At 39.0% G+C, this 23,605-nt stretch overlaps 1 protein-coding gene across 1 annotated transcript in view; it reads right to left on the bottom strand.

Moving 5' to 3' along the window:
• The window catches only part of PCNX2 (pecanex 2), a 302,893-nt gene that overhangs the window by 254,372 nt on the left and 24,916 nt on the right, over positions 1–23,605 (bottom strand). Inside the window, exons 2-8 of the mRNA XM_004432376.3 lie at positions 18,938–19,143; positions 18,209–18,332; positions 17,434–17,470; positions 9,014–10,309; positions 3,908–4,055; positions 3,625–3,770; positions 1,969–2,062 (exon numbers count right to left, since the gene is read on the bottom strand). Of these exons, the coding sequence (XP_004432433.2) occupies positions 1,969–2,062; positions 3,625–3,770; positions 3,908–4,055; positions 9,014–10,309; positions 17,434–17,470; positions 18,209–18,332; positions 18,938–19,143 (2,051 nt within the window). The remainder of the gene's footprint in view (positions 1–1,968; positions 2,063–3,624; positions 3,771–3,907; positions 4,056–9,013; positions 10,310–17,433; positions 17,471–18,208; positions 18,333–18,937; positions 19,144–23,605) is intronic.

Genomic DNA, 23,605 nt, shown 5'->3' with positions numbered 1-23,605 from the left:
AAGCCACATGGCTTCACAAGAAAGCTCCGCTAAACACATTCAGAATCCCCCAACACTCCAGCCGTGCTATAACTTAACCTCACCAAGAGCGCTTTCACTATGAGTAAACGCATCATGAAAAACTGAAGCCCAGGCAGCTCTGGAAATGGGGGGCAGGTTAAAAAGAAAAGAGCTCTAATATGGCAAGGAATGCAGGGAAAATGAAAGAAAGTAGGAGTTGGAGGACATTTAATAAAGAGAGAGAAATTAAGGGGAGGAAGTGAGTTAATGGGCAGCTGAGGCATGGTCTAAGAAAGTGGGGCTTGTTGAAAACCCTATAGGCCCTCTCTCTAATTCTTACCTGCACACTGTATACTTTTAGTTTTTTAAGGCTCTGGACATGTGGCCTTATTCTAATTGGCATTACCAGCAAATGCAGTCGAAGTACTTACCCAGGAGAAAAGTGAAGCACATTTATCCAGAAAAATAAAAATTTTAAAGTCTTGTAACTTTATTTTGGGATAAAATAAGTTTATATGGTTCTAAATTTAGTTTAAAAACACTATAGCTTTCAACCAAGGATTTCAGAATAATATGACAGCTTTCAAAGCTGTGTTCTTGTGTAATTAAACATTCTGTCTGAGAAGGCTGCCATCTTAGATGACTAAATTCATGAAACCATTGTAACAGAACGTCCTGGAGGCTGAAGCTAAGATGTGGATGGCAAACCTCCCTCACCTCTCGGGTCTCCATTTGCATAGGGACTTTGCATGCTTTTTGGCTAGAAAAGGAGAATTTTGTTTTCTGTCTGTTTTGATTGGTACAAGGGTCCCTGAGGGAGACAGAGGAAGAGTGGAAGCATGTCGGCAATGAAGAATAGGACTGTTCCCCACAGGAGTGACTTTGGACATAAGCAGGCTGTTTCAGGGTCAGGGCCCAGCTGGGATTATGTGGCCAGGGAGAGCCATCACCTGCAGTACCCGTCAGATCTACCAGAAAGGCTGACGTTAGCATTCTTAGGCAGGCCAGAAGTGGCAGTGGCTGCCACAAGAGAACACCCTAAAAGGCTGGCACACAACAGAGTTCCACCTGGGGGCCAGACTGCAAAGACAAGGACAGTCTTTATTCCAGGCACGAGGGAGGCTTCCCCTTGAATTTCCCATACACACCTGGTAAGGAAACTTTGACCTTGGGAAGGAACACTGAATCACAGGATCTGTAATTGAGATTCCTATAACTCCTTTTACACTCTCCAGGCACGAAGCCTAAGGCATTCCAGTCACACCACAAAAGTCTCCCATAAATCCTCAAATATACATACAATTCTAAAGAAATGGACATGAAAAATGCACTTCCACACTTAGAGCAAGCAACTGAGGCATGCTCATATGAATTATCCTTAAAGAATCCTGAAGTCCAGGATGAATGATAAATTCGGTCTGCCACTAATAAGATTGACAGCTTGCCCAATGCCACCATTAATCCGTGTATGTTCCGGATATGCAGGCTCATTTAATACCAACTTAATTAACATAATTAAGAAAGTTATTCAACACATTCTGAAGGAAAATAGAAAAGATGTTTAGCCTATCTATCTACAAAAGCTTGCCTTCATTAGTGCAGACAAGAACTAACTACATTTCTAGTCCATTCCTTGGGACAAATTTAATAACATGTTCTCAAGCTACATCAACATCTTTCCTGAAGGGAACATTATTGTTTACACAGGTTCCTATCTATTTATACCTACATGGTATATTCATTTTTGGAAGTGGCTACTATGAAAATGGTTCCATTTATTTTTGATTACTCTACAAGGTCAGATTTTCTTTTTCTTTCACACAAAACCCACATGCTTTGACACCTACAAGCGGATTAACACATTCATTCTACACCAGGATCCCCACTTCATTTACAATCAGAGTAAGCTGCATGTCCCCCAGCAAAGCTACAGCTCCCAAACCCGAAAACAGAGCTCCCTCCACTTACCGAGCATGAGAGAAACCATCATAATTTGACGGCTGATGCTGTAAAGGGCCTTCTTTCTGATTTCCAGACTTTAAATAACAGGATCTAATTTCCCCTACAACATCACAAAATTTCAGCAAAAATATTACACAACTATTTCTATATGATCATTTCAGCTTATACTTTTTTCAAGACAGAGGGAACTCATTTTGTACTGTTTTAATAATAATCCTTGGTAATCTAGGTCCATTCTTTATATTTCTCCACAGAATGTGTAACTTAACTAAGAAAATCTTCTTGACATACCTTCTGATAATATGCTTAGACAAGCTTGACTCAGTTACTTATTACTTAATTGCTTTTGATCAATTAATTTGTGCCACCTCAATTCACTTTCATATATTCTCTTCAATTCATTTTTTGGTGTATTCTCATCATGTGTCAGTACGATATGCGTATTCTGTAACTGGGTGTTCTTTTGTATCTTGTCCAGAAAGAGGTTTGTTAAGCACATAGTTTTGATTGGTGGACCACATGAGACCATCCCCACCTCTGAATTTGCAGATGAGCAGTGGCATAGCACACTGACTGGTTTGTCAGCCCGGTAATGAGGAAAAGCAAGAGGTGGAATTAATTTGCAGAATTAAATTAGCCTGCTAAAGAGGTTCAGGGTATTGAGGTGTGAAAATCAGTTCACTCTGTAAATGCAAATGGTCTCTCCCCAGAAGCGTTTTTGGGAGTACCTTCTTCAGGTGACACAGGAACATAATTAACCTTGTTTGTTGTGAGCAGCTGGAATGTAGACGGGAGACTGGACCTCAACTTGAAGGTTCCTCCCACCAAGAGAAACATTAGCAATGACAACCGAAGCCCCTCTGGAGGCTTTGATGTAAGTGCTAATGTCGTTCTTCATAATGTAAGTCTCTGTGTATTTCTGCAGATGCAAAAGCCCTTCAAACCAGAAACTATGGATCTATAGATAGGGCAATCATATAATTTATGATCCAAACGAGGATCCTTTTAAGAGTAAAACAACAAGCATTAATTGATCTGCAAGGGATTTAAGCCAAGACCCATTCTCGAAAAACTAGGACATATATCCCTTATCTACAGAACTTTGAACTTGCCACTTAATGATTCTTTCTCTCTCTCTCTTTCTTTCTACTATTTTAAATCCTTTTTATAACAAGGCACTAAAAAAATATATCAAGGTCAGATTTTCAACATATATCCAATAAATATTTACTAGGTGCTGGGCATCGCCTTCCTGAAATTTACAATTGCAAAGGGGAAAATGAAAATGTCATTAACCAAATTATTATAAGTCAATAAGTAATTAGAAGCTATAATAGTATTGAAGAAGGAAAAAGACAGAGTGTTAAGAGAGCAAAAAGCAGAGGACCTGATTAAGTCTTGGGAGTCTAAGAAAAGTTTTCCTAACTTAGAATTGAGATCTGAAGGATAAATAGCACACTGTGGGCACAGGGACATGGCACGTGCAAAGACCCTGAGGCAAGAGGGAGCACACTGTTCTAAGAACACTATATGTGAGCAATCGTAGGACTAAGTCTTCCTGTTCCAAAGTCTAGTACTTGTGCTAAGAGACCACATGGGACCCTGAGAAAGCTGCCAGCTTTACCCCTTCTTCCTCATTAGTAAAGAGTTCTCAAGACTTACCATGTTCATCAATGAAGACATGCATAGCATCCACAGAGATCTCATCTTGCACAGATGTTTCTGGCCCACTGATGACTTGCAAGACAGAACTATCTTGTTGGGAAGTTACTCTGTAGATTATTTGTCTTTGTCTATTGCCCTGGAAACTTAACATATATAAAAGTTTCAAAAACTATTAGGAACTCCTCCTTATCCTTAACAAAGTATTAAAAGAAGCAGCCAGTAAATGAGGCTGTCTCACGCCTTGCACAAAGGTGATGCTAAGGAAGTAAGCCATCCTTACAGGGTCGTGATCCTGGCAGGCTCAGTGAGCACAGGGCTGGTGCCGGTATGATCTTGACTTTGTACGTCTGGTTTTCCTTGCTTGGAATTGCATCCACTGGGCTTTTCACTTTCTAGGATTTCCTCTTTTTTCTCCTGGGAGCAGTTATCTGAAAAACATCACTTTATGTGTTAATACAAAATTAAATAAGAAATTAATGTGAAAGCACTTGGAAATAAGTTACCAAAACTGAAACAAGAATGGATAGAAAATATAAATCGCTCCTATGAATTCAGAATGCATTTAAATAAATTTTCCTTTTACTAATTATGAAAGTACTTAAATATATTTGAAAACCAGAGATGCGTATATGTTGGAGACATGTTATTTAGACATCTACAAACACCATCTACCTCATGTACCAATTCAGGGACGCCTTTGAAATAACTCCAGTGACCACTGACTTATCCAGTTGCAATCACCCATTTAGATTAGTTAGGCCTGAAAGGTCCATAACTCATAAATAGACAGCATCAGGTGAAAAAAAAAATTACATAAACAAACCTGGCTATTTTGGAACAAAGTCCCCTTTACCATTTTAAAATCTTATCAATCTTTCCTTCCCACTCATTCTCCAAATCTAAATTTTCATGCTCAAGTAGAATTGGTCCCTTCATAAAGTAGATACTTGTAAAGTAGAGCTGACTTTGAACCCCATGTCTGGTGCTGTGGAGGACACAGTGAGATACTACACCTGCTTTACCCTGAGAATATGTTGAGGGGCATGAGAATGCCAAGATCAATAGGTACAGATTGGTTTTTTTGAGTTTTTAGAATCCTCTTTAAATAAAGGACGAAAACAAGACTCTTAGCGTACACCATTATACAAAATGGAATCTGCCCTTGAGGGCAAGCCCTTCCTTGTCTGAGGACACACCCCAACAGTCACCTTCAAGGTCACAATGACCACTGTATTCCCAAGACCAAAGACACCAACAGCTATCTTTTGAGTAAATTTTTGCCTGAGAGAAGAGCACTACTGAGTAGTTTGAACCTATAGGCTCTTTCAAGACATGCCATTGGGAAAGTCCACTCAGATCTGCCCAGGCCCTCAGAAAGTAACATTATGTTAGCTTCCCTGGGGTATAAATATATCGTTATGTATATGACAACATTTTTCATCCTTAGACTTCAAGTATTTAGAGAAACATTGCTGGCTTCTATGTGAGTCCTGAAGATAAACATTCCCAGCACATCTGTGAAACTACTGTTAAAATTTTTTTGGTATAAAATGTTTGCATTTCATGTGACAGCTTGTCAAGATAGAACTTTTCACAGTTTTTAAGAAACACATTTGTGAGAAAGTGCTATCATAATAAGTAGCTTTAGCCAGTGATCATATCACATAAAAAATTGCAGAAAGGCACATTTAGACAGCTCTACCCCTTCACACTACATGTATTTGGAATCATTTGTTCACATCTCTATCACATCTTAGTGTCTCCTTCTCTTAAATGGGCACATTGCATACGCCAACAATATGGACTATTTTTTTCCCTTTTTCCCTTTAAAAAAAACACATTTTTAGGAATTTTCTTTTTATAAAAACAGCACACATTAATTGTATATAATTTAAGACTAGAGAAAAGAAAAAATCTTAAATCACTCTAACCCCACCATACTGATACAGGAGTCAATTTGATACATATCACATCAGTCTTTTTTTCTAGGCGTACACATATTGTTTTTTTACAAAAATTAAACTATAATACAGATGTTATTTTATAACTTTTATATTTATCTTAAAGTATTATAAATATTTAATGACATTAGATATTCTTCTACCGCATCCAAAAATGGTAGTTATATAATATTACATTGACACAGTATAATTTTATTGAATTACACCCCTATTGTTGTAAATTTAGGTTGTTTCAATTTTTCTATACTATAGATAATTCTTCAATAAGCATCTCTATATACATTGGTAATTATTTTCTTAGAAATTCTAGAAGAGATTGAATATACAAATGGCCAATGGCCAGACAATATATATATAAAAATAGAACTCTGACTCACAGTCTACAGCAACCAGCCCAGGAAACCAACCCATTATCTACAGTAACCAGTCCAGGAAGCCAATATACTATGTACAACTCAGACTTACAGGAAGTTAGACTACTATTTCTGGCAAGCCGTCCAAGAAACTGAAAAATAACCCCCATAACAATCAGCTCCAAATGGCCAGGACTTGATTAATAACTGACAGCTTCCCTAATTTTTGTCCCTGCTTCCAACCAGAGAAACCCAACCAACCAGGGAAAGTCAATACGCTCCCCTAACTGATCACATTGGATGCTCTAGCCAGCCCGCCTCCAGCTTCCCCAGGCCAGCAGCCTCCAATCATACCTAAAGCCTTCCTTTCCTCCACTACAAAGCTTTCCCACTCCTCTGCCTGCATTTCAATCTCTGCCAAAACACAGTGACGGTGGTTGACTCCCTCACTATAGTAAGCTCTGAATCATAGCCTTTGCTTCTTCTCATTTGAGTGGTCTTCGTTTATTTCCATAAATAAAATAAAGCTGTATCAAAACAAAACAAAAACATGGTTTTAAAAGCTTTTGATAAGTGTGTGGTTTTCCATAGCCTTGAACTTTAGGATATCCCCAAGGCCTGAAGATAATAAAAGCCCTTTGTGGAGATGAGCTGGGTTGGAAACAACGGTGCCACAGAGAGAAACTGGTAAATCACCTTTCTTCGTACAGTGTGGTCCAAGTTCAAGCATTGTTTCTCTATGAAGCAGGAGAAAGATTAGGGCACATTCTCTAGGCTGCTAATATCATTAAATACCATCATGTTGTTTTATAAATACCTCCCAAAATGGGTTTTTGGATTATGATAAATAACAAATTAATATTTAGTGATGGAGCATGAAGATATTCCATTTCCAAAAATATAAGGTATCACTGAAAAACCATCTAATTTGCCACCTTTGGCATTGACTGCCTTCCAGGAACTAAAAGACTTATTGTCCTTCTCTTTCATCCTTCAGTTAAAAACCTCTGTCCTTTCCTGGCATAGACATACAATCCACTCCAACTCCTCTCTCCTTGCTGTGCCTGCAAGTTCCCGACAACCAAGCCGCTCCTTTCCACAGAAAACCTCACAGCATCTATATCTCTTTGCACGTCCCCTAGATTCCCAACTCAGCGTTGTTCTGATTGAACGTGGCTGGCTGAAAAATTCAAGAAGAGCAAAATCTTAAGTAGATAAACCAAATAAACCTTACATTTTGCCTGAGGGGAAAATCAGAATAAAAGGCTGAAAAGGATCACGTAGCAAGACTTTTTACATAGTTTCCTAATTGAATCCTCATAATAAATCCATAACATATTACAATTCCTGCTTTATTGAAGAAATTATGACTCAGATAGATTTGGTAAGTTGCCCAAGCTCACCCAGCTGGTACTACAAAACCAAAATTTGGCCCTAGGCTATCAAGTTCCAAAGCCAGTGTTCCACCTACCACGCACATGGCTTCTAGGCAAGACACACGTGTCGTCTGGACCAGCAAGATAGACAGCAGCCACATGTGGCTATTTAAATGAATTAAAATTCAGCAAAATTAAAAATTCAGCTTCTCAGCTGCACAATCCTCATTCCAAGTATTTAATAGCTACATGTGGCTAGTGGCTACTGTATTGGACAGCAGTTATGGGATATTTCTATCACTGCAGAAAGTTCTGTTGGACAATGCCGATCTAAATGTATGAATCTTTATATTAAATAAACGATAAACACCCAAATCTTATATCAGAAAGATTTTCATCTCAAAGTAACCAATGCTTTCTTGTACTGCTTATGTTTGTTAAAAAGTTTAACTAAATCTTTCCTGTTCTTATTAACACCAAATGCAAAATCTTAAATATACAGACATAGTAAAATGGAGAACACACTAACTTGACATAATTTAAATATTCAAACTTAATGAATTTTTAAGCAACAGTGGACCAATCAGCATGCACAGCAATCCCTTTGGCAGAGCACCAGAAAGACAAAAGAAACAACAGCAAATTGCCAGGAGCGGCCAACATGGAGCCAGAGGGGCCCCCTGGCTGTCCCAGAGAGGGGAGAACGGCCAGTAGCAAAGGGACAGGCAGTCCAGCATAAAGAAATGCTACAACCTACAGCAATGAGGTATCATTTACCAGTGAGGAAACTGAGGCCCAGAGACATCAAGTAACTTGAAAATAAATGAATCTTATAGGGAGACAGGAAATATAGTTTATTTTTTATGAGCATGGACTCGGAAGCAAGACTGCCTGGGATCAAAGCTCAGTTCTAGTACCTCCCACACTTACCAGACTAACTTGGGGAAGTTAGTGAAAATCTCCGAGCCTCATCTGCAAAAAGGAATGATAATAGTGCCCATAACACAAGGTTATATGAGGAGTAAGTGAGTTAACAGGAGAGTAACTGTATAATTTATTGTTCAAACTGGGAACACTGTTGAGAGTGAAAGGTGGTGCTATTAATAATTATGTTGGCAAAACAAGTGTAAATGAGGTCCCTCTCGGGCAAACCACAACGTATGGTCACTCTTGTTTATACATGTAAAGTGCTCAGGACAGTGTCTGACATAAATTAAGAGCCGTGTAAGTGTTTGTCACAATTATGTTTACAACTTGTGATAATTAGGGAATTCTGCAAACAGGATTTTATAGTGGAATTCAACAGAAAAGTGGATTCACTTAACAGAAATTTGGTTTATGATCAGCTTTTCCAGAATGGATCTATTCTATAAAGAAAGAGATATCTATTGTGAGTTCTTGTCTCATGGTAAAATATAATTGCTTATTTGCTTGAAAATAAATATTCTTGCCTTCTAGGGAAGCCAAACATTCATTACTATGCCTTAAATTTCCTGGTGGAGTAAGCCAATTTTGATATATGCTCATCACATAGTTTAGTACTGGCACATTCGGGAAATATCAATGACAATGCCAAGCAGCAAATAATTCCCTAATAGTTGTCCCACTATGTGCAAAATCAAATCACAGAAGGCAAATAACAAAGAGATGTATTGCTGTCTTTGTATCATCAGGACAGAACTGATGGGAATCATACCTCCAAGAAGCCCACTTTCTCTGTTCTGCTCTGCTGAGCCATTCCTTTGGCTTGATGCCACCACCTTGGAAGTATTAATTGATTCTAACAGGGAGACAAATTCCAAGAAGTTGGATTCGTTTGGTATTTGTCCTTCCTTAGCCTCTAGGTCAGATTTGGAAGTTGGTATTGTTTTCTCTTTATCGTTGGTAATTTCTGCGGAACTTTTGCACAAGAAGACGTCTGTGCCACTATCCACACTGAGGACACGGGCATGTCTCTTTTCATGGCTGGTTTTACAAGATGAGGGGTCAAGGTTAGCCTGGCCTTCCTTTCCTGCTTCAGACTCGAAGACCATGTTAGGTGTGAGCGGGGGGCTTGTTTCACAGTGGTCTCTTAGGGAAGGACTGTAGTCCTTGGTGGCATTTCCCCCCTCCCCAGATTCATAGCCAGAGCACTGATTGGAGGATGCCTCCACCATCAATCTCTCTGGAGTCCTTTCACTTCCATTGTCTTCGGGACAAATAACATCTCCTCTTCCATCTTCAGACAGCTCGAGCATGATGACAGGAATTCTCATCTGCTCGACGTTTGGAGGACTGGCCACCCCTGGGGTAGCCGGCTCATCAGACTTTAAACCAGTTCTCTCAGTGCTAATCACCTTCAGGTGGAGTGAGCTTTCCAAGTCCGTCGTGGAGTTCTGGGTACTGCTCATGGTGATGACAATTTTAATGGGTTCATGCAGACTCAGTGGATCTCCAGGTTGAGAAGTATCAATAAGAGTAACAGCTACCTCACTATCTGAGTAGTCCACTTCCTGGTTCAAGGGCGGGTCCACCTGCCAGGAAGCATCCACCGGTTTGTGCACAGGTTTGGCAATTACGGTGTTACACTGAGGGCAGCTACTGCTCAGGCTGTCCTGGGGCGACTTGCTCCGCAACTGTTCCCTCATGGAGCCCTGGGCATAATTCACAGGTTCTGGAATCAGGACTGAATTCTCACTCCCCCAAGGCTGGAAAGAAACGTCTGTTTCTAGTAAGTCATACTGAGACAGAGACAGGTGTGGCAACTTCTTCAAGGCTACTTTATCCACTAAGCCGCCCTCGGATCTGTGGCGGAAAGGGGGCTGCCCCTTGCCTCGCCTTTCCTTCCCTTTATCATTGATGAGAGTTTCTGCCACAACTGGTTTCAATGGCATTGCTGATGTGGTCATGGTTTCTAGCATGTACCCTTTAGAAGCAGGTAAGTTTTCCGTTTTGATACCAGGTGAGGTAGATGACACCGGTGCTACAGGTTGGTCTTCTGATAGAACGACACCTGAAATAAACAGGACAGCAATTTTATTAGCATCCAAAATGGATGAATGATGTCCCAGAACAAGACCTAATAATAACAAAACTAAAACTAGCACCAGCAACAAACGTGATTAGACTCTTGTTTTTAAAATATCACCTCCACTGTGAAATTGTTCTTGAAATCTCTATACTTAAAATAATAATTCAGACTCTTAGCTTTTGCTGTTTTGTGGTGTTGGGAGGCAGAATGGTATGGTTTAAACAACATATTTGGGCCTTGCAGTCAGAAAGGTTCTGGCTCTGCTCTTCACTAGCTATGTCACCTTGGGCAAGTCAGTTAATCCCTCTAAACCACAATTTCTCAACTGTGGCACTACCAACATTTTGGACCAGATAATTCTTTCCTGTGGGGGCTGTCCTGTGCATTGTAGGATGTTTAGCAGCATCCCTGGCCTCTACCCACTCGATGGCAGTAGAACTTTGCACTCAGTCATGACAATAAAAAAATGCCTTCAGACATTGTCAAATGTCTCCTGGGGAGGAACACCCCCCCCCCCCAGTTGAGAACCACTGCTCTAATCCTCAACCACCTTATGAGTAAAATGGAGATAATCATACCAACCTCTTAAGGTTGCCATGAGGATCTCTAAGGATGGACACAGAAAGCACTAGCCCAAGGACTGTCAATGGGCTTGTTGGCACCTTGACCCAGGGACAACAATAACCTCACACTTCTGATGATTCATATATTTTCAAAACATTTTAAATTGCATCTGCAAATAATATTTACTTATGATGAGGGCTGATAGTGAGCTCTGTCCTTCTCCCTGCTTCCCTATACCTATTAATGACACTACCATTCCCTAAGCTTCTTGAGCTAGAAACTTTGGGGTCATCTTTTGGTTTTTTGTTCTCTCCTAGCCTTATGGTCATTCAATCAATAAGTGCCTTCAGTCTTCCCTTCACTTCTATCATGAAGAGTATTCTCTGGTGGCACAAGGGGTGCATTATCCCAGGTTCTGCAAAGCCACAGGAAAAACAGAATAAGCAACTTCTCACTCACTCAAATATTAGAGGAAAAAAATAAATAATACAACTCTTGAGATAACATAAAATACTACCTTATTATCAAAACAAATGGGCATATTATGAAAAAGAATGAAAAAAAATTTATGACATAACATGTATTAATTAACCCTTGCCGTAGGCTGATTCAGCCTATGACCCTCAGGTCTCAGGAGGCAGGGGCCTGGAGCAAGCAGGAGTGTATATTCATTCTCTCCTGCCTTCGGGGGCACTTTGGTAGATAGAATTGAGAGACCCTGCTCTACACTGCCGTAGTCAAAAGACCTTCTTTGACTCTAGTGCAAATTTTGGGCATAACTCTCCCACCTGGAATGTTCTTTCTCTTCACCCACTGAAGACTCCATTCAAGGCCTTATTCATATCCCTCCTTCAACATGTAACTTCCCATGATCACCTAAACCCAAAATAAACTCTCTTCTTCTGAACTCTTTAAGCATTTAATGTCTGTAAAACTAAACTTCACTTACCATATACTTAAACTGTAGTTTTATTTATGTACATATAAATTATCTTCCCAATTGGACTGTACACTTCTAGAAAAACAACTATATTTTATACTCAATGAATCCTCCAAAGAAATCAGCACATTATCTTATCCATGCTCAAGAATGTTGGTTGATGACGATCATGAATATTTTACCTTTGTAACAACCCTATGCAGGTTATCCTACAATGCAGGGTAGATACCTTTACATGGAAACAGAAGAATAGAAGGGTCAAGAAATTTGTCCAAGGTCACCAAGCTACTGATGAAACTGAGACTAGAGCCAGGTTTTCTGAGTCCTCGTCTGACCCTCATCTACTTTCTCACATCACCTCTGCATATCTGTGTATGACTGCTCTACTTTTTGTCATTCAGATCCCAACTTGAATATTTTCTTGTCAGAGAGGCATTCCACGACCACCCAATGTAAAGTGTGCTTGTCAAAAATTAATAAAAATAGTTCAGGAAAAATCCAAATCGCCAGGCAGAGCCTAAGGAAAGGGCTCTTGGGTTGGACCTATAAAACACATTCATAATGCACTTTTATTGTTTCATTACCTCCCACATCACACAATCGTGATTGTACAGGTTAGCAGAAACCAGGACCATTTCCCGGCATACAAGATGAGAGGGAAGAGCACTCCAAGTTAGAAAAAAAACAAAAGATATTTAATGCAAAGACCCTGTGGTGGGAGCTCACTTGGCATGTCTGAGCAACAGAAAGAAAGTCTGTGAAGCTGGAGCAGACGAGCAAAGGGAGTGTGAAAGGAAGAGAGATCGGTAAGGCAGGCAGGGTCCCAAATATATCAGGCTTTATAAGCCAAAGAGTTGGACTTTTTGTTAAGAATAATGTGAACCCAATAGAAGTTTTCAATGAGCGGGGAGAGCACATGATCTGAATTAGGTTTTTAAAAATAACTCTGCCTACTGCACGAGGGATAGACTGTAGTGAAGTGCGACAAGAATGGAAGAAGGGAGCCCAGTGAGGAGGCTACTGCAGTTGAGAAATAGCAGTGTCTTAGACTAGGGTGGTAGTGGTGGACACGGAGAGAAACAGATAAATTTGAGATATGCTTTGGAATAGAGCTGACAGGATTTGCTGGTGGATTGAACCTGAGGGTAGTAAGGGAAAGAGCAACCAAGGAAAACTCTTTGATTCTGGAGCTTTGGCAACTGGATTGGTGGGGGGACTGTTTACTGATAAAGAGAAAACTAGAGGAGGTACAGATTTAGCGAAGTCAATTGAGAAATCTCCGTGGGTGGTAATCCATTTGATATGACTATTAGACATATTATCCAGGAGGAAATAGGTGTAAGGAGCTGGAAGCATGAGACTGAAGTCCAAAAAGAGGTCAAAATTAGGGAAACAGATTCACTCACCATCACCACACAGATGGCATTTAAAGCTAGGTATGAGATCACCAAGGGAGAGCTGGTATCTAGAGAAGAGAAGACCAAGACCAAGACTAGAGGCACTCGGGCCTTTACATATCAAACAACAGTAGAGGATCAATCAAAGGACACTGAGAAGGAAGAAAATCAGAAAAATGTGCTATTATGAAAGCCAAGAGAAGAAAGTTAGTTAACTACAATTTATTGCATATAAACGAATAAAGTCATACCGTGGCTTATAAATGTGTCTTTTATGAATATGTTAGCATGTCATATCTCAGTGCCTGCTTAACCCTAAGCAAAAATGGTAATAATCAATTTCCTACCTAGAAAACTAAGAAAAATAGTTGGCCTAAAGTGACTCCACCAAGATATTGCTTAACGATGAAATCTAACTGAATATAATCATCTGGCTTCTATCTTTGACACTTTAACTGTAAAAACAAACTATACTACTAAGAAAAAAATATATCAAGAAGGGCACTATGACAAAACTACATGATCGTGTCAAGAGATGCATAGAAAGCACGCGACAAAAATCCAATACCCTTTCATGTCAAAAACATTGAACAAACTGAGATTAGAAGAGAACTTCTTCAACCTGATACAGGCTATTTATGAAAAACTCAAATGGTGAAAGACTGAATGCTTTCCCCATAAGATCAGAAACAAGTAATGATGTCCACTCTCACCGCATCTAATCAACATTATACTGGAAATTCTAGCCAGGGCAATTAGTCAAGAAAAAGAAATAAAAGGCGACTCGACTGGACAGGGAAACGCAAAGGATCTCTATTCACTGATGATATCATTTTGTATGCAGAAAATCCTCAGGAATCCACTAAAAAACTACTAGAACTAGTAAACATTCAGGAAGTTTGTATGATATAAAATCAATGTGAAAAAATCAATTACATTTTAATACACTAGCAATGAACAACCTAAAATGAAATTAAGAATAAAATTCCAGTTATAATGGCATCTAAAAGAATAAAATACTTAGGAATAAGTTTAACAATAGAAGTGCAAGACTTGTACACTGAAAACTACAAGACATTGTCCAAAAAAAATGAAAGAAGATCCAAATAAGTGCAAAGACATCCCACGTTCACGGACTGGAAAACTTAACGCTGTTAAGATGGCAATTCTACCCAAATTTATTTACAGATTCAATACAATCCTTATCAACATCCCAGCTGTCTTTTTTGTAGAAATTGATAGTCCACACGGAAATGTAAGGGACCCAGAATAGCCAAAATAAAGTTAGATGACTCACAGTTCCCAATTTCAAAACTTATTACACAGCTACAGTAATCATGACAGTGTGATACTGGCATAAGGCTAGATATATAGATCAAAAGAATAGAATTGAAAGTCCAAAAGCAAACCCTTACATGTACGGCCAATTTATTTTTAACAAGGGTGCCAGGATGCCAGGACAAGTTAGTGGGAGAAAGAAATAATCTTTTCAATAAATGGGGCTGGGACAACTGATAAACAAATGCAAAAGAATTAAGCTGGACCTCTACCTCACATCATACACAAAAATTAACTCAAAATAGATCATAGATCTGAATATAAGAGCTAAAACTATAAAACTCTTAGAAAAAAACATAGGAATAAATATTCATGACCTTAGATTCAGCAGTGGTTCCTTATATATGACACCAAAAGCCCAAGCAACAAAAGAATCAATAAAGTGGACTTCATGAAAATTAAAAACCTTTGTGCTTCAAAGGTCTCCATTAAGAAAGCGACAAGAGGGGCCTGCCCGGTGGCGCAAGCAGTTAAGTGCCCAAGCTCCGCTGCGGCAGCCCGGGGTTCACGGGTTCAGATCCTGGGCGGGCACCGTCACACCGCTTGTCGAGCCATGCTGTGGCGGCGTCCCATGTAAAGTAGAGGAAGATGGGCACGGATGTTGGCCCAGGGCCAGTCTTCCTCAGCAAAAAGAGGAGGATTGGCAGATGTTAGCTCAGGGCCAATCTTCCTCACACACACACAAAAAAAGCGAGAAGACAACCCACAGAATGAGAGAAAATATTTGCAAACATATCTGATAAGGGACGTGTATCCAAAATATATAAAGAACTCTGACAACTCAACAACACAATGACAATCCAAGTAAAAACTGCACAAAGGACTCAAATAGACCTTTCCCTAAGAATAATGATGATGATGAAAATGTTAACATCATTAGTCATTAGAGAAATGCAAATCAAAACCACAATGAGATGGATACCACTTCACACCCACTAGGACGGCTATACTAAAAAACATGGACAATGACAAGTGTCGTCAAAGTCATGGAGAAATTGTGACCCTTACATATTGATGGTGGAAATGTAAAATGATCCACCTACTTTCTAAAACAGTCTGGTAGTTCCTCAAATGGTTAAACATAGAATTACTAAATGACCCAGCAATTCCACTCCTAGGTACATATATACCCAAGAGAATGAAAACACACAGCCACACACAAACTTGCACAAGAATGTTCACTGCAGCATCATTCATAACAGCCAAAAAGCGCAAACAACCCAAATGTTCATCAACTGATGAATGGATAAATAAAATGTATATCCCTTTAATGGAATATTATTTGATAATAAAAAGAAATGAAGTACTGATATAAGCTACAACATGGATGAACCTTGAGGATGTTATGCTAATTGAAATAAACCAGGCACAAAAGACCACATATTACATGATTCCATTTATATGAAATGTCAAGCATAGGCAAATCTATAGAGCCAGAAAGGACATTAGTGGTTGCCCAGGGCTGGAGGAAATGAGGAGATTGAGGGGTGAAGGCTAAGCTGTGTGGTGTTTCTTTTCAACCTAATAAAAATATTCTAAAATTGATTGTGATAATGAATATACAACTTTGTGAATATACTAAAAACCATTAATTTTACACTTTAAATGGGTGAATTGCATGAATCTGAATTAAATCTCAATAGAGCTGTTAAAAAGATAAAGAAAGCCATTGTGCTTTTTAACAACAAAAAGAATTGGATACTAGGATGGTGTATTATGAGATTAGTCTAAGAAAAAAAAAATTGCTTTATTTCAGTGTTGCTGAAAAAACACTGGATTTAGTAGTCAGGTATGAGTCTAAATGCCACCTGTATATTTTACTTGTTATGACTCAGAATGAAACGACAATTGCAAAACCTCTACTGCAATTCCTAGTACACAGAAGAAAGGAAGGAATTGTTTCAATTGGAACGGTGAGGCTAAACGCTGGAACAGACACTGAAAGGATGTAAAGTAAGGGTATTAACAGCAATGGTACCTGATCTGGAAGAATATGTAGTTTAATATGAGGAAAAACGCGTGTGTGTGTGTGTGTAAAAATGGACATGAAATAACACTGGTATGAAAGTTTGTGTGTAATTAAAATATTTGAAACATAACTAATACATATTTCATTTCAGTAGCAGTAATATAGAAAAAAGAATTTGGATAATCCTTTGCATATTATTATCATAGGATTCAGCTGAGCAATGGAAAAGAAATTTTATTTTAGGTTTTCAGGGCCATGGTGCTAATTTCAGCTGTTACCTAAAAAATAAAATATTACACTATTTTTTAAATTTAAATAAAGCATAAATTTCTCTTTGTACTAGTACTACCAAAAAATACAACTGCAGAGAAAGGAAGGCGTTAATTCAGGCCTCCAAAAGCTCTTTTCTAAGTCTTCTGAAGGCAATCAAAAGACAATAAGATGAAATCTTTGTAAAAAAGTAAAACAAAAATTTTGAGAATCAAAAGAAACAAAACTTGTGACTTGAAAGAAATGCAGGTATATAGAATGCAATATAGAATGCAATTTCCCTGTCATCTTTCAATGTAAGTACTACAGCCAAAAGTTTGTATGTCGATGATGAATTTATCCTATTTTATATCTGCTATTAGAAGCCATATGAAATGAGACACCGACTAGAGAAAAGAATGAAATATGATCAATAAAATATCACAATTTGAAGACATGACATATAAATTCTGATGAGAAATAATTAAAATTCAGACAAAAAAATAAAGTTAAAATATAACTATGTAGTCTTAGGTACAGTGCTTATTTTGAATTAATTCACTGGCATTCTGTTTTATAAAAATTATTTTTCACTTCACTGAGGATACTGCTGTAATAAAACATTAAATGATAATAATAAACACTCTACCTTTGAGATCTTCCACCGTTTCCTGTGCTGGCAACTCCTAAATAAATGAAAGAACAAAAATCAATACATGACTCAGCTCACTGCCCATTTCCAGGCAGTCAGCAGACACTGAGTAGCAGCCACTGTTTTTCTAAACGGCATGTGGGGACGAGACTATACAGTGTCCACTCTGCTTAAGCTTCTAATGAAATGGGTAGCAAAAATGAAGACAAAAATAAATGTAAGTGTAGACATCCAACCAAGACCACTGTACTGTGATAAAAGGGAGTTTGGTAATTAAGAAAGTAAAAAGGAGAAGAAATAATGTGCTACTTTATACAACAGTGAACAGAGCCCAGTAAAGTTAATCTAGAAGCAAGGTGATTTATTGACTTTCCAAGAGACATGTGTGATTTAACGTGGAGTGGTAGAGATGATTCCAGGGGAAGGCATTGAAAATATGATGATTTGGAGAATGACAGACAAGAGAAGGGAGAGGGAAGTGAAGGTCTGCATTTCGGTTCTTCTAGCCAGAGGGAGAGGCTGGGCAGGGCGGGGAGGATGGCAGAGAAGCCAATGAGTGTGCTTCCAGCACACGACTGGGTGTTTATCTCATGGTCCCAGAGCTCCCTTCAGGTCGTTTCACACTCTGAGATGTGATATTCCACAAGCACAAGGGCCAGTATTTACAACTAATGCATGTAAACCACAGCTGCTGCCATTGCACACTTCCATTCTAGGTGGGATCAGCACTAGAGCAACATGAAGAAAGTGAAACAGAAAAACAGACACTCACCAGTGGATCACTAGAAGAGTGATGAGAGTGTATGCTTTGCCCTCTGGAGCTGCAGCGGAGGGGAGGCGTAGAGAGGTTCCCGTTGGCCTCTTCCTTTTTGCCATTGTGAATCTGCCTGTTATTGCTAATCCAACATGAGAAACACAAGAGCAGTGATATTATCAAATAGAACTATGACTCTTTCAGTATTAGTCCCAAAACAATTTTTTTCCTAGATTCCATTTTGTCATATTCACTGTATACACATTTTATTTTTAAGAGAGAATAATAAACATCACTTTAAAATAAGACATGCCCTCTTAAGGAACTATCAGAAATTAGGGCAAAAATAATGATGATGCTCAAGAATTACTCTCAATATTTCAGTTCTATGCAATATATTATTTTTATATTAACGAACACAAATACTCTGAAAATACTCTAGCACGTGCTAAACATTTAAATGACAAGATAAAAATACTGAAGTAAAATATTTTGCTGTGCTAAGCCTTATGCAAATGAATTCCAGAGCATTACAGAGCATGGCATAAGCTCATAGTAATAGTTAAACCATCTTGATTATCAATATCAATTTTACGCTTAATTGTATGCTTAAATATAAGAAAAATGTACATATTGTATTGGTCTGTACTGGCATATTTTCACAAACAATTGATAAATACGAAAAATTATTTTAATCAAAAGGAAAATATTTAAATTATGAACTGACATACTAATCAGAGATGTTACCTTGGGGTTTTGTGATTAATTATGTGTTCGCTGTTGGCCTCTTTGTCTTTATTCAGGTTTTCTTCCTTTCTGGAGGGCCTTTGCTGAATCACTTCTCCTTTATCAAACATGAGGTGTAGGCGGTAACTGACCACTTTGATGACCGTGAAGAGTATGGTCACTGAACTGCAGTAAAGAAAGACAGTGATGGCATGTGGAGGAAAAGCCTAAAGAAGAGAAAAGACAGAAAAAGTTCATGCTTGTAGGATTATCTTTTGTTTTAAATGTAAAAGCATTTTTGGATAATTTATTGAGCATAAATTGGGCAAGCTTCAGATTTTACTAGTTTCATAACTTTTCCCAGTTGCAATACCTGAGGAGAAAGAGCCGCTATCTTTTTATCTTTTTAAAGAAGTCTTTCTCGGGGCCGGCTCAGAGGTGTAGCAGTTAAGTTCGCATGCTCTGCTTTGGTGGCCTGGGGTTCGCCAGTTCGGATCCTGGGCGCAGACCTATGCATTGCTCATCAAGCCACGCTGAGGCAGAGTCAGAGTCCCACATAGAGCAACTGGAAGGATGTACAACTATGACATACAGCTATCTACTGGGGCTTTGGGAATTAAAAAAAAAGGAAAAGAGGAGGAAGATTGGCAACAGATGTTAGCTCAGGACCAATCTTGCTCAAAAAAAAAAAAATCTTTCTTGTTTCTCAGGTTGTGGTATTAGTTGCATTAATGACGAACATTTGATTTGCAGGCAGGAACCCCACAAAACAAAAGATATAGTGAGCCTCTCCATTTTCTACTAGCTCTTTTTCAGAGCCTAATCTGATCTTCCTGTGCATGTGGTCTTCAAGGCCAGAGAAAGGCCTTTGATATGCTGTTTCCTTCAACAAAACACAAAAAGCCTTGCAGAGAACAAAGAGAGGGAAGGAGAAAGGTTAGTGTAACGACCCCTTCCTTCTCTCCCTGACTCCCACTGGGTTAACACCATCAGGCCATGGATTTTCCTAGTGGCGTGATGCAGACAAGGGGCCACAAAAAGGTGTACTGCTTCTAAAAGGAAGAGGCATATTTCCATCAGTGACAAAGGATCTTAGCATGGAGATCATGATGAAGCCAGCTCCATTCTGTCCAATCCTCTCAAGAAATAAAAAGAATCACTGGGATCCATGTAATTGTCCCCCTCTGGAGGACCCTCTACATACCTTCCTATTTCTCTCCCAGGACCATGGAGCATTGCAAGTTCTCTGGTCCTTCCTAAACTAAATTCTCATCTTTTGGGATGAAAATGGATCCCTGAGTGTCTCAGATGATATCAAGCACAGCCTCAATCAACAGCGAGACTCTTTTATCAATGCACCTCCCTGAAGGACCTCAGTATCCAGTGACCAGTCTAGTCTGTGCTGCAACCTGGAATACAGTGAGGCCTGGAGACAACTTGGCCCAGCCCACATCTGCTCCCAAGCAGCCCCTGCACAACCCGCCATGGTCTTATCTGATAGTTCACCAGCCAGGTAAGAACGTTCCTAAAACCGAACAAACAAAAAGAACAACAAAGAAAGAGGAAAACTATCACCAACAAGCAAAAGCTAACGTGAAGAATTTTCACCATCACCGACTTGCTTTTATTTCATGGGAAAAAGTCTACAAATAAATATAAATTAATAAATAAATGAGTGAAAGAATGATTAAATAAGATAATATTAGACAGACAGATAATAGATAAAGTCAGGTCCCCTACCTGGAAGCAGATAAGTTTCACATTTACACATGCACCTCCCAATGAGAAGCTGTGAAGAACCTCAAGCAATATATAAAGTTGGTAAAAAAAGGAGAGAGAGTGACAGGAGCCATTAATAGCCTCCATCACTTTATCTTAACATGTCTATATATTTCTGGTCTGAAAATTTAGTCTAAAGCTAGAAAGTGAGTTTGAAGAAAATGATATAGGACGAGAGAAAACCCAGCAAATGATCACGAGAATAGATTAGCATACTGTCATATACAAATTATATTCAAAAGTTGTTTGAATTATAATGTAGCTTGGGTTTCATGTACTCTGACTAGTAGGAGTAGCAGAGTCAGTGCTCGCTAAATACTCCATGTGCTCCCCTACATTTCCCCGGCTCCCTTGCAGTCAGGCTGGGGCCATGTGACTATGAGCAGAAGTGGCCAGTGTCACTTCTAACCCTAGACAGTTATGAGCTAGGTCCCTCCTCTGTCCCCCTCTTCCTCTCTTTAGTTAGTTTAAATTTGTTTTCCAGATGATCCATCTATAAGATGATAGAGCTTCCTTCAGCCTGGATTCCTGGGTGACTCTGTGGAACGAGGCCCTTATAGACCTGAGATGGGCATGTAGTAAGAGTGAGGAATAAACTTTTGATTCATTTAACCACTGAGATTTAGGTTTTACCTGTTGTGTTACCTAGCATCGCTTAACCTAATTAACACTGGGGGTTCCATTTCCATGGGGAAGCTTCCATTCAGATTAGATTAGAGATAAACTGAAAAAAACTCTACAGCATTGGGAAGAGAATGCTAGGGAAGAAGGGTGAGAGAGAAAAGATTATATATGGATATTGTGGAAATTCATTTGGAAAAAAACTGACTTGCCACAATAAGAAGAGATATTACTTTTTAATTTATCCTCATAAATATGGACTACAGCAGTGGCCTGGTAATGTTGAACTTAAGAGAAAGCAAGAAGTTAGAATTTAAAGTTAACATAAGGATCAGTACCTAGTTTGCAACCCAGGTGAGAACAGGCCCTTGTCTCATCCTCTATGAAGGACCACTTGGCACGTCCCCAAAAAGCCCATACACTTCACCAGGCCATAGTGAGAGACCGAGGTTTTACTGAAAATTTCCAGAGAGGGAGGAAAGGTTTTACAATATGCTACACAAGGCATATTATTCCTCCCAAAATTCCCTGCTTTCATGATTCCTTTAAAAACCTCTGCCTTCAGAACAAAATCTAGCACCCTCCCAAATATCCCCTTTTTTATGCCACGTAATTAAGCTCTGCTCAGGCTCCTCCAATTCTACATTCCCAGGGATGATTATGCTCAGTCAACAAAAGATCTCCAGCTCCTAGGATTTTCTTTCCTTATAAGTGTGAATGTAGGGAGAGGAAGAGGCTTTAAGAAAGAATGTGTCATGGATGAGCAGTTTTAAATGGATGTTTTTAATTTATATCACAGATTCCACTCCCCACCCCACCCTGATATAATGTATATTCAGATTTTGAATAGAGGTTTACTTGTTCTAAGGAAAATCATAATTTATTCTTTGCTTCCAGGAGCTTATCATTTTAACACATTCTAACTAACAATAGAAGGCAACATTTTTCAAGATTATATCCTCAGCCAAAGAAAAGCTGTATGTTGTTCTCTGACCCATTATTAAGATAACTAGTAGTACAATAACTCATTTGACAAAACTTTTTCTGACAAAATTTCATGAAAAACAACATGCTGTTACCAACAAAGCAATTAAAAATATGGTCATTTGTATTTCTCATAAAACTGGATTTCTCAGGATTTGGCGCCATCTACAAGTGCCTGTGTGTGTGAACACCCAGACCATTCACAATCCTCCCCATGGGACCCACTTCTGTTCCTTTAGGCTCACAGCTCTGGCTCTCTCTGTGGAAAATGTACATAACAAAAATTTACCATCTTAACCATTTTTTTTTTGAGGAAGATCAGCCCTGAGCTAACATCCATGCTAATCCTCCTCTTTTTGCTGAGGAAGACCGGCTCTGAGCTAACATCTATTGCCAATCTTCCTCCTTTTTTTGCCCCAAAGCCCCAGTAGATAGTTGTATGTCATAGTTGCACATCCTTCTAGTTGCTGTATGTGGGACGCAGCCTCAGCATGGCCGGAGAAGCAGTGCATCGGTGCGCGCCCGGGATCCGAACCCGGGCCGCCAGTAGCAGAGTGCGCACACTTAACTGCTAAGCCATAGGCCCGACCCTATCTTAACCATTTTTAAGTGTACTGTTCAGTGGCATTAAATATATTCACGTTGTTTTGTAACCATTAACACCATCCATCTTTACAACTTTTTCATCTTCCAAAAAGCCGAAACTCTATACTCTTTACCCATTAAACAGTAACTCTGCATTCCCTCCTCCCCCTAGCCCCTGGCAAACACCATTCTACTTTCTGTCTCTATGAATTTGACTACTCTGGGTACCTCATATAAGTAGAATCATACAATATTTGTCCTTTTGTGACTGGATTGTTTCCCTTAGCATAATGTCTTCAAGGTTCAGCCATGTTGTAGCATGTGTCAGAATTTCCTTCCTTTATAATTGAATAATATTGCATTGTGTGTATACACTACATTTTGTTTATACATTCATCTGTCAATGGACATCTGGGTTGCTTCCATCCTTTGGCTGTTGTGAATAATGCTGCTATGAACATGGGAGTGCAAATATCTCTTCATAACCTTGCTTTCAATCCTTTTGGATATATACCCAGAAGTAGAATTGCTGGATCATATAGTAATTCTATGTTTAATTTTTTGAGGAATAGACATAATTTTTCCATAGTGGCTGCACCATTTTATACCACTCTGGTTTTTAACTTCAGGCTGATGGGATATTACTTTCCATATCTTGAGCAGCCTGGAGAGATCAATAATCTGGTTGAGTGAGAACTAGCTATAGATAATGTTGGTGTC

Source organism: Ceratotherium simum, chromosome 6 (assembly GCF_057802395.1).
Source record: "Ceratotherium simum simum isolate JZ-2026a chromosome 6, ASM5780239v1, whole genome shotgun sequence".
Taxonomy (NCBI): domain Eukaryota; kingdom Metazoa; phylum Chordata; class Mammalia; order Perissodactyla; family Rhinocerotidae; genus Ceratotherium; species Ceratotherium simum.
Note: the sequence above shows the minus strand (reverse complement) of the source record. Positions and strands in the feature narration are given on the sequence as shown.